At 37.0% G+C, this 16,017-nt stretch overlaps 1 protein-coding gene across 3 annotated transcripts in view; it reads left to right on the top strand.

The window, feature by feature from the left end:
- PAFAH1B1 (platelet activating factor acetylhydrolase 1b regulatory subunit 1) overlaps positions 1 to 16,017 on the top strand; it is a 43,309-nt gene that overhangs the window by 20,037 nt on the left and 7,255 nt on the right. For all 3 annotated transcript variants that reach the window (XM_068910376.1, XM_068910377.1, XM_068910378.1), the window contains exons 3-10: positions 3,806 to 3,890; positions 7,006 to 7,080; positions 8,350 to 8,556; positions 9,872 to 10,040; positions 11,246 to 11,348; positions 12,127 to 12,355; positions 14,017 to 14,118; positions 14,788 to 14,944. In XM_068910376.1, coding sequence (XP_068766477.1) covers positions 3,806 to 3,890; positions 7,006 to 7,080; positions 8,350 to 8,556; positions 9,872 to 10,040; positions 11,246 to 11,348; positions 12,127 to 12,355; positions 14,017 to 14,118; positions 14,788 to 14,944 — 1,127 coding nt within the window. The remainder of the gene's footprint in view (positions 1 to 3,805; positions 3,891 to 7,005; positions 7,081 to 8,349; positions 8,557 to 9,871; positions 10,041 to 11,245; positions 11,349 to 12,126; positions 12,356 to 14,016; positions 14,119 to 14,787; positions 14,945 to 16,017) is intronic.

Consider the following 16,017-nt stretch of genomic DNA (forward strand, 5'->3'; position numbering starts at 1 on the left):
TTTGTTTGTTTGTCTCATTTTCATTAAACTTGTTCCCAAATAGATTTTATGGAGTGGCCATATTCACATCCTGCTTGAGTACTGTGTATTGTGGCTTTGATTTCTGTACTGTTATTTTTGGTATAAACTCTGGTATTTGATAACAGAATTGTGAAATGGTGGGCATAGAGGACTGCTGGAGGAGAATAAATTGTCAACATACTTTGAAATTTTGTTCATTGTAACTAGCTATGTAGGCTTCATGTTAATTTACAAAACTTCTGTTTCTACATGGACTGGAAAGAGGGATTTGGATTGGTCTTATGCAGAGTGAATATCACACAGTTAGATCTTTATGCTCTCTCTTCATTGTCCCTTACTAATGAAAGCAGGCTAAAACCATTGTATAAAACAAAAGTACGGCAAAGAATCACAGAAACCGTATCGTCTTCGTTGTTTCAAATCAGGTGTTAAGGTATAAGAAAGCTGCCTTTTGAAGGTAAATGATGTCAAAGATGGATTGTCAGTTTTCATTCTGATTTATTATCCTCTATTTTGTTTCAGTTTCAGTCACCAAAAGTTACAAAAGAATTAAAATGAGCAGCAAACCCATTGCAGTATTCAGTCAAAACTGATTGGTGAATTCTCTTTTTATTTTGTGTAAATTATGACACTCTTGTTATCTTTCTCCTTAATGAAGATCAGTATCTGATCAGAATGTGCTGCACTGCAAGTTGTGTTACAGTCTTTGCATGACTCACGGTACTGTGTTTAAAATGAAGGGTATAATAAAAAGACTCGCGTTTGATATATGGAAGTCTTTCCAGATTTTAAGCTTAAGACAAGGAGTAAGCTGTCAAATTTACTTTTACATTACATTTACGTGTAGTAAATTTACACTTTACAATTCTATAATTACATGTAGTACAATTGATGTTTACATTTAGTTTTTACATGCCTTAGTTTGCTTTTTTCTGTGCTGAATTATGATAGAGCAAACGATGGGTGGCAGTCAGAATGGTCATGGCTTGCATGTTACTCCATTTCATAAATTTACCTCAAAAGAATCTTTAAGGTTGTTTTTTTTTTTTTCCCCCCCTCTTGTGAAAGCATGGAGTAAGTGTCATTTAGCTTTGGATGTCTCTGTCCTTGGCAAGCTTGCATGTTTGTGGTTTGGTTTTGTTAATTCATACAGCTTCTTCACTTTTCTAGCAATGATTCAACCCTTTTTATGGTAAAACATAGTATTTGTTTTACTTTTTAGTTTGGTACACTTCAAGAAGTAAAAAAACCCCTACATTTAAGTGGCATGCAAGCTTTCTTCAAATTTCACTTTTTACAACTACTTATTCATTAGATTTGGTGAAGATATGTCTGGGATTTAAACGTTTTCATGATTACACTTTTTGGCAACTCTCAAGTTCTTTCTGGCACAAACTTCAAAGAGGAAATAGGTTAATGGAGAGGTGAAAATTTATGACTGGAAATGGGAAATGAGCAGTGACTTAGGATTTACTTCAGAAGTCTGAGAAGAGGCAATGCTTTGTTTTAGCATCCATTGTTTATGCAGAGAAATTTAAAATTTCCTCTTGCATGTGGTGATGTGTTTGGAGTTGAGTGTCTGAGGAGAGATTGGGTATGTGTGAAAGGTAGAAAGGAGGCATTAGAATGAAAGCCCCATTCCTCCCAAATAGGGAATTCACAAGTTCCAGGGAAACCTGAATCTGGAGGTAGCTATAAGGAAGGGTCAGTCGTATAGCTGAGATCTTTTAACTGCTTATATAGAAATACAATAAATGTATGGACAAAAAGAAAGATGGCATCATGCTGATTTCTTTAGGGAGTAAGGAAAGGGGAGAAATAACGGGCTGGCATGCCAATGCTGTGAATTTAGTTCATACTTTCATATTTCAATATTTTATGCTTCCAAGTGCTATTTGTTACATGCTTCAAGAACTTTCATGTAGACATAGAATGTCATAGTATATTCCATGTTCTGGTCAGACACTGTAAAACACAGTAGCGCTTCATACTGCTGCAGCCCACTTGGTGACATATGTTGATATGAGCTCATACTGAGTTGATTTCAGTAACTTATCTTGGTCTCCTGTGTTAAAGAAATGGACTGATTTCTGTCTGTTCTGAGAATTCTAGTTGCAGCCTGAAACTAATATTTACTTTTAGCTGTAAAATACTCTAACCATGAAGGCTGTCTTGTTGAAAAATTCCTAAAATTGATGCATTCTTAGTGGATGTGCTTGTTTTATTTGTGTCTCTTAAAAGTATAGCTATTTAATATTTGGATACCTGTTTTTTTTGGTGCTGATGCTGCCGGAGGTTTACTTGGGATTTGTACTTTGTGTATGCTCAGCTGTTTAGAGGAAAGGGATTTAAGTGTGGAGTTACTCAGAGGAGTATATTAATGAAGTTTAATGACAAGCCAGTGTGTGGAAGACTGAGCTGGGGAGGTCAGAGGAGGTGTCGTGAAGGAATATTTGCATCGGAGTTGCTAAGGACTCACTGGCCTCGGCCTGACTCTTCCATCCTAGGTTGAAATTGCTATCTCTAAATCCAGAAACTGCATAATGAGGTAAAACTAAATACATCATAAGTTGGAACTAAAAGTAGCCTTTTAATCCCTGCAAAGGTGCTGCCATGATTGTTTTTGACTTCAGTTAAGAATATTAATTTTCTCCTGAATACTTTGTTTAAATGGCCTTCTGTTTTTTGTTTTTTAAAAGATTATCCATATTTCTCTGGCCACTAAGATAGAATACCTAAATTCCTTAGACGTGTAGACAGTCTGCGTTTTTAAGTTACTTACACATGCACTGAATAAAATATTTAATCTTTCATGAGAAGATATTTATATAGTAAAGGAGAATGATGCTAAGGAATTGAAACAAAACTAGGCTTCCTTCCCAAGGCTGCTAAAGTTACTGAAAGTAATTTTGCCTTTAATTTAGGTCTCTCTTAGAACATTAAACTTAATTCTCCTAAGCAAACTTTTTGTTTTGTAACTTGAAGACACTTACCCATTTGAAGTAAATTTTGAAATGCAGAGTTTTTTTAGTTTTGTTATATTAAACCAAAAAAATTAAAAGATGCTGACTGCTTGTTGAAGTCTCGGCATAGTTTTGAAAGACTGTTCTTCTATGCATATGAGTAGGTCCAAATCAAGCACATGCTTTCGGGGAGGGGGGAGAGAGGTTTAAGAAGGATTAATTAAATTGGCAGTTACCTTGTATCAACTTTTTTTAATATAACTTTTGAAGAAAGATATAAAATTCCAAGCATATTAAGTTCTGATCACAGGCAACATCCCTTCCTGTAATCTAATGAAAACTATTGTGTCATTCTGAAAGACAAAGCTAGAGCTTGTTCTCTTAAATTGAGCGTTTTAATCAAATTTAAGTGAGGTAAAATTTTGTGAATAATCATGAGTACCATGAATTATTCCTCCCAAATTTAAAGCTAAAGCTCAACTTCTGTATGTAGCTGTTGTCATCATTTTTGTATCTAGTATAGGTTTTTTTATGTGCAATATAGATTGAGAAGTGTATTTATGCTACTATAATTATCTTAAGGCAAAAAAACTTCCTCAAACTTAAAATAAAAAGTATATTTTGAGAAGGGAGTCTATTTCTATGTATATCTTGAAGCAAAATCTGAATTTGCCAAATTCATAACACTTGCTCAAGCTTTTAAAGCTGATAATCCTAGGTGTTGTACCGCACTGATGCAGTTGAAAGTCTGAACCAATCCTTCTACTCTTACTTTTATTCAGAATCATGGCTAAAGATACTGAATTTTGTTTTGTTTTTAGAAATCGAGCGATAGCAGATTACCTTCGTTCTAATGGCTATGAAGAAGCATATTCAGTTTTTAAAAAGGAAGCTGAGTTAGATGTGGTGAGTTCAAACAAGATTCTTCATCTATATTTTAAAGAATTTAGAATTTTATGGCATTTGCATTCATTCTGAACATGTATTTAAAAGCTACTGATTAGCTCATGCATTGTGAGAATTGGAGATGCTAAACTCGTACAGTCCACTATCTTATCCAATGACTATTTTTGATTTTTATGCTAACTTGTAGATTTCCGAGTAAAACACTTACCTTCTAGTCATGGTCGAGCTATATTTTTGATGTGTGGTTTTTTTTTGTTGTTGTTGTTTGGCTACCACTGACCTACACAATGATGAGTTTTTCCTGTAGTGGGATTTTAAGGATTTAAATCTTGGAGGACTAGATCCTTCAGGATAATGGGTGCTGAAAAACAAAACTAACAGTTAATTGCTAGCAAAAGATAACATGAGTGTTGAGAAGAATGCGTTTAATTGCAATGAATTTATTTTCTGTTTCTTGCTGTAGTTTCCATGTTGTTGTGTTATGTCCTGTCTCCTCCCCCCCCCCCCCCCCACTCCTACCTTATTTGTTTAACTGTGCTTATTCTTATTATGGAATTCCGTATAAAAGCAAAAACTTTCTCCAATACAAAACCAGAAAACTGAAGACTTCTTTTGTAGCTTGACTTGAAATGGTGTAAGACTATGCAGCTTTGGAGACTTAACTTCTCATGGTAACGTTTAAGAAACATGAAGACAAAACAGCATTGCGTTTGTCTTTTCCTTTATCATACAGAGCAAATGTCAGAAGTCTATTTTGTGTTTGGAATTGGGTCAGTGTTTGCATCCTTGCCTGAAACCATTGAGTACCAGTTGGTTAACAGTATAGTGTAAGGGCAAGGCTAAATGGTTGGTATCAACTGGTCAGCTCTGGCAGGCAACTCTATTTTGTCAGGCTGTATAGATGCCAGTGACTTGAACCAATTATTTCTTGCAACTTAATTCCATTGATTTGCTCTTGTAACAGGTGATTCTTGCTTGGTATTACTTCTTAAACTTGTTGTTTACTAGCACTAGAGGGGAGCATTTCCTTAAATTAAGTTTTTATGGAAACACCTGGATTTAGCAGTAACCTCTGTGCGCTGGCTTTTGTTAAATCCTAGCCTATTCTCTATTAGAAGTCTTGGATTATTCTTTGTTCCAAAATGCTTGACTGAGGTATATCTTAATTTCTCCAATCTGCTTCTAATATTTAATAAATAAGTAGAAAAGACAAATCGGAATACTAATAATTGCAAATCCACATACCATTCCTTTATCAGCCTTACCCATCAACCTAGTTAAGTCTTCTCTTCCCAAAGGTTAAAAAGGTGATCTAAATAGGTTAGATGGTCCTGAGGGAAATAAGAAAATGCAGTTGTTAAGTTCCACGTGACTTTCTTACAAGAAAATGTGAATTGTTCTAAAATGGCAAAAAAAAAAAAAAAAAAAGTTAAAAGCAGAAATGACTTCAGTAACTTGGAAAGACTGAAGTGTAGCTCTACAAAGAGGGTTTTCATTTTTTTCTATTGATTATTCCTACAGATAATCTATTACTTCAGGGGTATTTGTAAAAGCTTAACATCTGAGCTCTAACCAAGGTAGCCAGTCTTCAGAGCTTTTAGGGAATAAGCCATGCCACTGTTGTTCTGCCCCATGCCACTGTTTGCACAGAGAGAAACTGCAGTTTTTAATATACTCTTCTGTGCTTCTCATGATGTTGCTTGGTTTTCTGTATTGCTTTTCCTCCTCCTTCTTGCATTAATAGGTGGGAGAAAAAAGGAATGAAGAGTAGCCTTCTGGCTTTTACAGTAAGATCAGTTGTTCACTGCAGTTCCTCAGCTATACCCTAGAGCCCAAAGGGAAAAGTATGTAGAGGAAGAAAATGATCCACAGAATCACAGAATCGTTTAGGTTGGAAGGGACCTCTGGAGATCATCTAGTCCAACCTCCCTGCTCAAGCAGGGTCACCTAGAGCATATTGCCCAGGATCACATCCAGCCGGCTTTTGAATATCTCCAGGGAAGGAGACTCCGCTACCTCTCTGGGCAACCTGTTCCAATGCTCTGTCACCCTCACAGTGAGGAAGTTTTTTCTCAGCTTCAGATGGCAGAAACTGAACCACAGGAAGTTCCCATTGCCTCTTGTCCTGTTGCTGGGCACCACGGAGAAGAGGCTGGCCTCATCCGCTATTAAAGTTTCAGTACAATTGCTATATATCAGTTTTGATTTCTCCAGTACCTGAGGTATTGTTCAGTGGGGCATGTGTAGTAATCTACTGTCTGCTTCTCAGTTATTCAGGTAAAGATGCAGGGTGAGTGGACTTCAGGCTTACCTTTGAGAATTTAGCACAAACTAATGCAATGTTATGGTGGTAATTTGAGGTAAACTGTAATCAAGCTTTCAAAAGTTCATAATTAGTTTGGGGTAAATGGTTTTCAACTGAGATAGAGTGCACGTAGTCCTACTCTGACAGCTTGTGATCACTCCTCAAAGAGCGTATGCTTTCATGAGGGATCAAGTGCATGATTGTGCTAGCAAGTATATGGTAGCACAGCCTTAACAGTAGGCAGGAGTCCATTAGTACCTAACAGTCTAGTTGTGGATACGAAAAAGCAGAACATCTTTGAGAAACTAATTGCTAGTCCTGTGTGCATTAGTCCTTGCAGTCAATGCATGCTGTCTGCTGTTGTTTTTCTTTTCTTTTTTTTTTTTAATAAGGATTAAATAGGGGTGGAGGAGAATCCTATAACAAAATAGGAATATTGACAGGTATGCAGAGCACTTTAAAAGCTTTCAAGTATTGAACATGGAAAACAACATCACTAACAGTTTAGCTGAAGTTTTTGAATTTTATTTGCAGAATCTTACATCACTAATCTGTGTTGCAGTAATATTTTTAATTAAAAATGATCTCTTTAAATGTTTTCCTCTTTCCCTATATGTAAATTGTGGTTATTAAAATTTGAAAGGTTGTCATTGTTTTGCTTTTACTAGTAAAACTCTACTTAGTCTCACTTGAATTCTTTCTGTAGTTAAGAAACTTTATTAAGATGAGCTATATATATTGCTTTTGAGAAAACATTCCTACAGGCATCAGAACTAATATTTATTCATTTAAACGCTCCCCCTCCTCCAGAATGAAGAGTTAGATAAAAAGTATGCTGGACTTCTGGAGAAAAAATGGACGTCAGTTATAAGATTACAAAAGAAGGTAAGTGGAGATCTGATGGATTTATTTATATAAAAGGTTATGCCTAAAAGGGTAACGTTCATCACTGAACAGAAGGTTGCCTTTTTTTTCGTCCGACAAATGCAGGGTTTAGTAATTGATGTCCCAGAGATGAATTTCGCTGACTTGAGCAGGGAAAATGGCAAAATCTCAGCTGTGTTATAAAAATTTCTTGACTTCACCTTATGGGCTATGTGTAATTCATGAAGCTGGAAAGGAAAGAAGTGCCCTCGGGAAGTTTATGAATGGGAAGGTTGAATGGCGGTTTCCGGAAGGCTTAACTGGTTTAGAAAGAAGGTTAAAACCTTTTCTGCTAGTGTCTTTGGCTGTTATTTAAAGAGAAGAAACCATTAGCTGTAGTGCCTTAGAGCAAGTGACTCTACTATAAATGGACAGTACAAAACTCTGATAGAAATGCTTCAGTGGGTCTAGAGCGTATTAAAAGCACTAAAAAGAATCACGGCATGCTGATGTATCTAGGATTTTATTATGCCTTTAGTCTTTCGACTGTTGGTTAACATGCATCCCATCTCAGGGATACACAAACTGATTGCAGTAACAGGATTTCTTTTGTTAGCAAGACCTCTCTCAGTAAGGTGTGCAACTGCACGATACTTGCAAGTATTGTGTACCACCAAATATCCTTGTCTTCCTTTGACAGAGCAGACTTCATGTTTGTATAATTTCTTGAATGACTTCCTTTTTCATCTTCTGCCGCAAATATAGTATGTGATATAAGCATATGTGAGTATATCCTCCTAAAGCACTTATACTCTCCAGCCAGAGTACCTAATCACGAAATCACTGCATTCGTTACTTGGTGCAAGGACCGTGAAAAGACTTTACTATGGTACTAATGTGTTTGGGACTTGCTAAGCAGTAAGTGCAAAAGAAAAAGCATGTTTTTGCTTATAGGATGTATTGAATGAGGTTCAATTGTCAAAATTGCTAATAAACTTTTTGAGTTGGTTACTCAAACATCTGCGCGTGGTAGTTGAGTGAATGTGATTTGGCAGAACTTTTTTTTCCTGCCAAAATGTTTGGGCAGTTGGAAGGGAATAAATTGTATGCTTAATTTAGCTTTAATTTTTAGAAATACCGGTGCTACTGAATGTCAGTAATTGATTTGGATCTGTATGCTCTGCTATGATTTTGGGAGCCAGTTTGTATGTAGACTGTTAATGACTGAAGGTGAGTTGGACCTTGTAAAACTAAAAAAATAAACAATCTCTTTAAAATCCATAAACTTAGGTTATGGAATTAGAATCGAAGCTGAATGAAGCTAAGGAAGAATTTACATCAGGTGGACCTCTTGGTCAGAAACGAGACCCTAAAGAGTGGATTCCCCGTCCTCCAGAGAAGTATGCTTTGAGTGGACATAGGAGTCCTGTCACTAGAGTAATTTTCCATCCAGTTTTCAGTGTTATGGTCTCTGCTTCAGAGGATGCCACAATAAAGGTATGTGCTTGCTACAGAAAATTACACATCCTCTGACTTTAGTTTAATATGTAACGTCAACATTTGAAACTGGATATGCGTAGTATCGATTGAAAGCTGTTTCAGGTTCAAGAATGATTCCCTGTGCAATCTACAAATTTTAGTTTTGTGCTGGTCCAATTAATAGCTTCAAGAGTATTTTACTATCCTTTTACTATCCTTTAACTTGAGAAAAATACTTTAGGTAGTAATGTGGAATAAGGACTAGACAAGTAAGTGCGTGTATGTTTGATGTTACAGAGGAGCCTAATTAGCTTCGTTTGTTCTTTGCTCCCTCTTATGGAAACACTGGAATGAATTTCCTTGTTCTTGAATTTGAGCTGCATAGCACCGTTACTGACTCGGTTGCGTTCTCAATAGTATAAGCTTTGCTTCCCCAATGGAATCTATTGGGAGCATTGATTTCTTTTTTGTTGTGTTGGTTTTTTGGCTTGTTTGCACATTCCATTTTAAATGATATCTAATTTTGTGCTTGAGAGAGACCCACAATAAGATCTGCAGGAGCTTTGTTTCTAAAGCTTTTGTCTATGGTTAGATGATAGAAGACTGACTTAATTAGGAGGTGAGAATGGGAACTTCACGCTTTCTTGTTGTAGTTATTAACTACAAATGTTTATTTAATCTCTGACAAATTCTGTAATCTAGTTAACGTCTGCACGTGGGATATTAACTCTTGGGAGTGATTTGGATTATCATCCCTAAACCAGTGTGTTCTGAATGTTGCTTTCCAGTAGGTAGAATATTTGCTGTTGGGCTCTAAGGCAGTAAACAAATTCTGAAGCCACAGTAAAGCATGGGGGAAAAACAAGGAGGGGGATTGCTAAAGAAGGTATTTTCCCTGCTAACTGAAACCTGGTTGCATTGCTGGAGTTAGGGAACTGATGTAGAAACGGATATATTGAAGCAATCTGTACAAAGTGGATTTCATTCTGTCCAGTGTTTTCTGAATTGGTATCCTTTATTTTTAAGGGTTTGAGGTGTTAAGACCCTTTAAATACAATGGAAACCATTTTTCTGCTGTATTTATAACATTTTAAGTTAGCTGAAACAATAGTTTAAAATACGTGAGTTCAATGAATGCTTAAGTAACAAAATAATATAAAACATAGTGCTTATTTTTCTATGTTGCAAGGCTTTTCTAGGGCAGTCTTTCTTTGTCTCTTGCTCAGTTAATTATTGAATAAGGTGCCAGACTGGCCTACGGAGTGCAAATGTAAGGCTGAAGAAAACAAGGAGTAATAGGTTCCTGTTAACGGATTTTCTGTTCACTTGTCAGGTGTGGGATTATGAGACAGGAGACTTTGAACGAACCCTTAAGGGGCATACAGACTCTGTGCAAGATATTTCCTTTGACCACACTGGCAAACTATTGGCCTCCTGTTCTGCTGATATGACCATTAAGCTATGGGATTTCCAGGGTTTTGAGTGCATCAGAACTATGCATGGTAAGGTATAAAGGGGATTGATTTAGCAGTCTGTAAAGTTAAGAGGGTTGTGTTTTTTGTGTGTGTGTGTTTCTTTTTTTTAATCCAGGAAAACCGCTAATGTGGAAAGGGGATATAAACTAGAGTGTTGCCCAAAAGAAAGGGGAATATTTTTATACTTTCAGTGATCTGTAAATCAAGTACATACTTGGTGTCTGTGGAGTGAAATAGCATCTCAGATCTGCTATGCATGATGCTGTGGGAGGTATCCCATAATGATCTGGAAGTGAAATGGCAGTTAGATGGGTTTAGCACTAAAAATTAAATGCTCAAGCCCTCAAATCAGTTAAATTACCTTCTTCTACACCATTCTACCTCCCTAATGTACTTGATCAGGAAGGAAGCAATTCACGTGCGATCTTTTGCTTCATGTTTGTCTGACATCAAATGAACAAGCCCTTTGCATTAGGCTCAAAAGCCATAGGAAAAATGGAAGAGAAAGTAAAACAAGCATGGGATGAATAAAGTCAAGAGCTGAAACCACATGTATGAGGTCGTAAGAGTTTGTAGTGAGGAAATGATCAAAATGGTTTTTCTTGTCTGAGGTTGATCTTCTTCCTCTGTCCGTTGGTCGTCTTCCTCTTAGACCTCTCAACAGTCGTAAAGGCTGCTATCATGTATATACAGTTAATTCTTTCTTGGTTCTTGGAACCAGTGCAGTATAGTATTTTGTCAATACCTTAATATCAGATACGTGGAAATTATCAGTCTTTTATAATTAAGCTTTTGCAGTGAGGTTTGGCATGCTGTCTCACTGAAGATCTGTTTTCCTTTGAAACACCTTCTGTATAATACATCAGAATGCTGTAATCAGACTTAATTTGGATAATTTTGAATACAGTCGTGGTAGTAGCTCTGTCTTCTAAACTGCCAGCTTTTGTAATTGTGTAAAAGCATCACTTGCGTAATGGTGAGTAGCTGATTTTACAACAGCTTTAGAAATTTTTGAAACAATCCCAAATGATGCTCCATATCTGGACTGTGTGGTTCTAAAAATGTAAATGAATCTTTCATAAAACCTCAAATTTGCATGTAGAGTTTATCCTGTAAAACATGCACTACAGGCTACTGCTGTAGCTAGGTGCTCAGGAAAAACAGTGGGTCCTGTATGCTGTTAAAGACAATATTAGAGTACCACTTACTAACAACTTGAAAATCGTTTTTAGGTCATGATCATAATGTTTCTTCAGTAGCCATCATGCCCAATGGAGATCATATAGTTTCTGCCTCAAGGGATAAAACTATCAAAATGTGGGAAGTCCAGACAGGGTAAGTGCAGTTCTAATTAAACATCATCATCTAAAGAAAACAAACGTAAACCGCTTTTTAATAGAAAGTGGAGCCACATACGAAAAAAAAAAAAAAAAAAAAGGTTTTGCTGACATTCAAGAATCTAGATATTAATATCGTGCCCTTCACAATCAACAACTGAAGGATTCTGCCTTAAATCATTAAGCTTAGGTTTTTGGTAGCCACTAATTAAAAGTAACTGCCTTTATGGGAGCTATAAAGGTACAGCACCATGACTTAGACTGGATATGAATATAAATGCAGTGCTTAACCACAAGTTTAAGGAGAGGAGGGAGGAGATACCTGTTACCTTTCTTAGTACAGATCAGGTTGTTGCCTCTGATTTTTGCCTTATTGTTTGTTTCATTCTTCATTGGTATCTTTGATCCATCAATTTGCTTAGAGTTGTCAGTGAAAGCTATCTGAATTGTCTGTTCATCTTGACTTGTTCTTAAATACCTATTTAATGCAAGCTGTCCTTCTCCCCCCCACCCCCACCCCGGCCTACTGTTTTCTACCTTATCAAGTGTTTACTTATTTTTAACTGCCTCTTTTTTTCATCATCTGAGGAGTTCCCTATCCATGAGTTGATGATTTTATGGTCTTGTATGTTATCAGCCAGGATTAATACGTGCATTCTAAAATAGCATATCTTAACTTCTAAGAATAGGTCCAGTGTCCTTATGTTTCAAAGGCATATATAGTAGTTTTATTGCAATGTTAATTGAGTCATGCTATATTTCTCCTTTTTAAATAGTTACTGTGTGAAGACTTTTACGGGACACAGAGAATGGGTGCGCATGGTGCGGCCTAACCAGGATGGCACCTTAATTGCCAGCTGTTCTAATGACCAAACAGTGCGTGTTTGGGTGGTAGCAACAAAGGAATGCAAAGCTGAGCTCCGAGAACATGAGCATGTGGTAGAATGCATTTCTTGGGCTCCTGAGAGCTCATACTCCACCATATCAGAAGCTACGGGATCAGAGGTAGTGTTTCCGATGCTAATAAATACGGACATACCAGTCAGATTTTGTCTATGCTGTATACACAACTTACTGGATAATACTGAAATTACTAAGCTCTGTTTTCAAAGGACTTAGTAGGTATAGCAGGAGTATGAGTCCTTCCCTGAGTACGTTTGGGGTACTGTTAAATCCCGCATCTTGGCTTCATGGGATCCATGCTTTCCTGGTTTAGCAGTGGGAGCCTGCCTTTTTGCGCACGTTGAAGTGAAGTTTAGAGAGATGCTCCGCTTCTGAGAAGCGTGAGAATGGGGCCACTTTCACATATTTCATCAAAGAATGACGGAAGGTAGCTTATTTGATACAACTTGAAGATTATGATAACAGTACCCAGCAGATGAAGGGTGGGGGGGAAGTAGTGAGCCAGCAATGCAGAAATAAAGTTCCCTTGGGTTGTTGTACAGAATGTTATTGCACTTGAGTTAAGCTTTGACTTCAGTGTCCTAGTGTACAAAGTTAATGATAGGAGAAAGCATTCTTAAAAATCCCTATTTGTATGATCATGTACACATGTTCTCTGGTTCTGTTACCAAATCTTTAAGGAAGGCTTACCAAGGTGAATAAAAATTTTCTTTTATGGATGACAAAACGGAGTAGAAAAAAGGGCAAGACAAAGGGCATAGAAAATAATTAAATCCGTTTAAAAAATGAACACTTCTACCCCTTCTCCCCTCACCCCTCCTCAGGGGAAAAAAAAAAAAAAAAAACTTTTCTGATGGGTGTTAAGGATTTTAAAGTTTAGTGGCCAACCAGCCTTGGAATTGACTTCATATATGTAGTAGTCATTTTTACCCAGTCTACTGTGCTAATAATACTTTGTCATATGCTGAAAGTATTTTCAAAGGCCTGCTTGACCTTTAAGAAGAAAGTTTTGTATGAACCTGTTATAGGTGATTATGAACTAAAGGGGAAAAATAGATACACTGAAGACATACTGTGACTTGCAAGGTGATGGATTTTACAGATTACTTAAAGATGCAAGCACAGTTTTAATGAAAAGATCCTTACAAACTTTTAATTAAAAATAATTAAATTCCAAATGCTCACTTCCTCTTGCAGTGGTAATTATCTGAAGTGGTGTCTCCCCTGCCCTCTGCTGGTCTGATCAACTACATACATCACATTACAGTATTTAGCTTTGAACAAGAAGCAAGTTAATATTAACTTCATAACTGAAACATTTCAAGTTCTGAGAACTAATTCTTTCATTCATACTTTGCATGATTGCAAACAGAAATAAATTCAGAATAGGGACTCTTCAAAAATTCTTACTTTTTATGAAGAATGAGCACACAAAGGTATGTCTGAACTTTGTTCTTTGTCCGGAGTTGTCTGAATCTCTAATTGAACTGTATCTACCACCATGTGTGTTGCAGTAGGGAAGTTTGGTTTCAAAGTAAGATTTGGCTTGGTATACCAGCAGGAAATAGAACCACTCTTTCAACAAATTGTTGAATTCCTTTCATTTTTTGCTGATTTCTCCTAGTGTTAGTAACAACCCCTGAATCTCAGCTTGGGCATTGTGTTTTTATTAGCTATGAATTGTCATATGATCTAATTCTTCTACTACTCTGCTTATTTTTTTTAACCTGATAAATTCCATAACATAAAACATTTTTCTGTAGACTAAGAAGAGTGGCAAGCCTGGGCCTTTTCTGTTGTCTGGATCCAGAGACAAGACCATTAAGATGTGGGACATTAGCACTGGCATGTGCCTTATGACACTTGTAAGTGTATTGGGACTTTTCTGGTGGCGATAGCTGCATATGTAACACAAGTTTAATGGAATGAAGTATCTTAAATGTTCTTCATATTTTGAAGAGTAGCCGGACTCACTGAAGTAAGACAAATGCTATAAATATGCGGTTATAATGGCTTCCATAGTTCAGCTTTTGTTGTTGCTAAGAAATACTAAGTAATCTCACCGTGTGTATTACAGATGCTGGAGTACTGTGGTGTAGGTTTTGGGATGAATAAATTGGTTTATTTGGAACCTAAACGCTCCCCAACTTTCAGATTTCGTCTTTGAAATTGTCCTGTTCTTGCAGCGTGCTAGTGTTCCCAGTGCCGGTGTTCTCATGGGCTATGGGCTGCCGTGTTCCTGCCTGCATTCAGGCTGGAGAATAGCTGTTGGGGTGGGGAGCAGAACACAGTGCGGATCGCAGGAGGGCTGCTGTTTGCTTGTCTTCAAGGACAGGAACTCGCATTGTTGGTAGCACTGATAGAATGTAATAATAGAAACTGAAGATAAAATTTGAAATGTAGCAGGTTTTAGAAAGCTAAACATTATTGTTGCAGAAACGGGGAATGTTGTTACTCAGTTTGCCGTAGTATAACCTGTAGAACATTAAGCCTTTAGACATGCTTCTGTTCACCGACTTCTCTTTGTATGTAAGGTGGGCCATGATAACTGGGTACGTGGCGTTCTGTTCCATTCTGGGGGAAAATTTATTTTGAGCTGTGCTGATGACAAGACTCTACGCGTCTGGGACTTCAAGAACAAACGATGCATGAAAACCCTCAATGCGCACGAACACTTTGTTACCTCTTTGGGTACGTATTGTTCTGCAATGCTTACTGCAAAATACAGAACCAGAGATGCAATTTTTTTTCTACATCATCTTCACCAACTCAAGTTGAACACCAAGCTAAGATATTCACGCTTGGGAACGCAGTGAGTTTCTGTGCTCTGCGTATTTTAGTCACGTAAGGACAAGTACGGATTTCAAATGCTGTGGATTTTCCATTTCTGTTGCCAATGTTGCACTGAGGATAAAGAAATGAATTGCAAGAACGTTCTGTAACCTTTCACCACTGAGTGTGTGGGGATGTGGGGGAATGCTGTATTATAAATGCTTGTCAGCACAACAAAAAGGGAGAGGGAAGGGCAGAGGGCAAAAGTCAGAAAACCTGTTACTCTAAATTCATGGGTATTTCTCTGTAGTATTAATGGATCTTGATAGATGTTAGTTTCTCCCTGCCCTGGCAAAACAAAACCCAAAAAGCAAACACACACATAAAAAAAACCCTCCCCGCTCAACAAAACTAGCTTTATTCTGGAATCCTCTGTATTGTTTCTTTCTCTATTTTCCACTGGTCGTTTCTAGTTTCTTCAGTAAAGCTGTCTAAGTTAAGTTAGCGGTGGACCTGATGCCTGGGCTACTAAGGTTTTTCTAATCAAATTCTTCTTGAATACAGGCTTTCTAAATTAACTTTACTTTTAAATTATTGAAGCCAGTTGAATAGTAAGGGGCAAAGAAAAGTTCTGAATTAAAGAACGTTATTAGTATTAGACTCTTGGAATTGGCTGCTTCAGTTTGAGGATTGATTTGCTGAACCTTTTCTAAATGAGGAAGCTTTCTGGTTCCTCTTGGTTAGGTTTCCCAGTACTGTCTGCTGATCCAGTGCAAAGTTGATTTGCATGTATGAAATTTCTCATTAAAAGGAGAGTACATTAAGTTTTTGAAATATCAGCTCATGGCCAGTACTGTCTACTACAAGAAGAAAAGTTTAAGTTTACTTTCTGATTTTTTGAATACCTTTGTATATAAATAAACAGTTATCTGTTTTCTGATAGTATTCACGGGCTTCATCAATTTGGTATGTTTGAAACTCCTCTGTTATAA

Source organism: Struthio camelus, chromosome 16, assembly GCF_040807025.1.
Source record: "Struthio camelus isolate bStrCam1 chromosome 16, bStrCam1.hap1, whole genome shotgun sequence".
In the NCBI taxonomy this organism is placed as follows: Eukaryota; Metazoa; Chordata; class Aves; order Struthioniformes; family Struthionidae; genus Struthio; species Struthio camelus.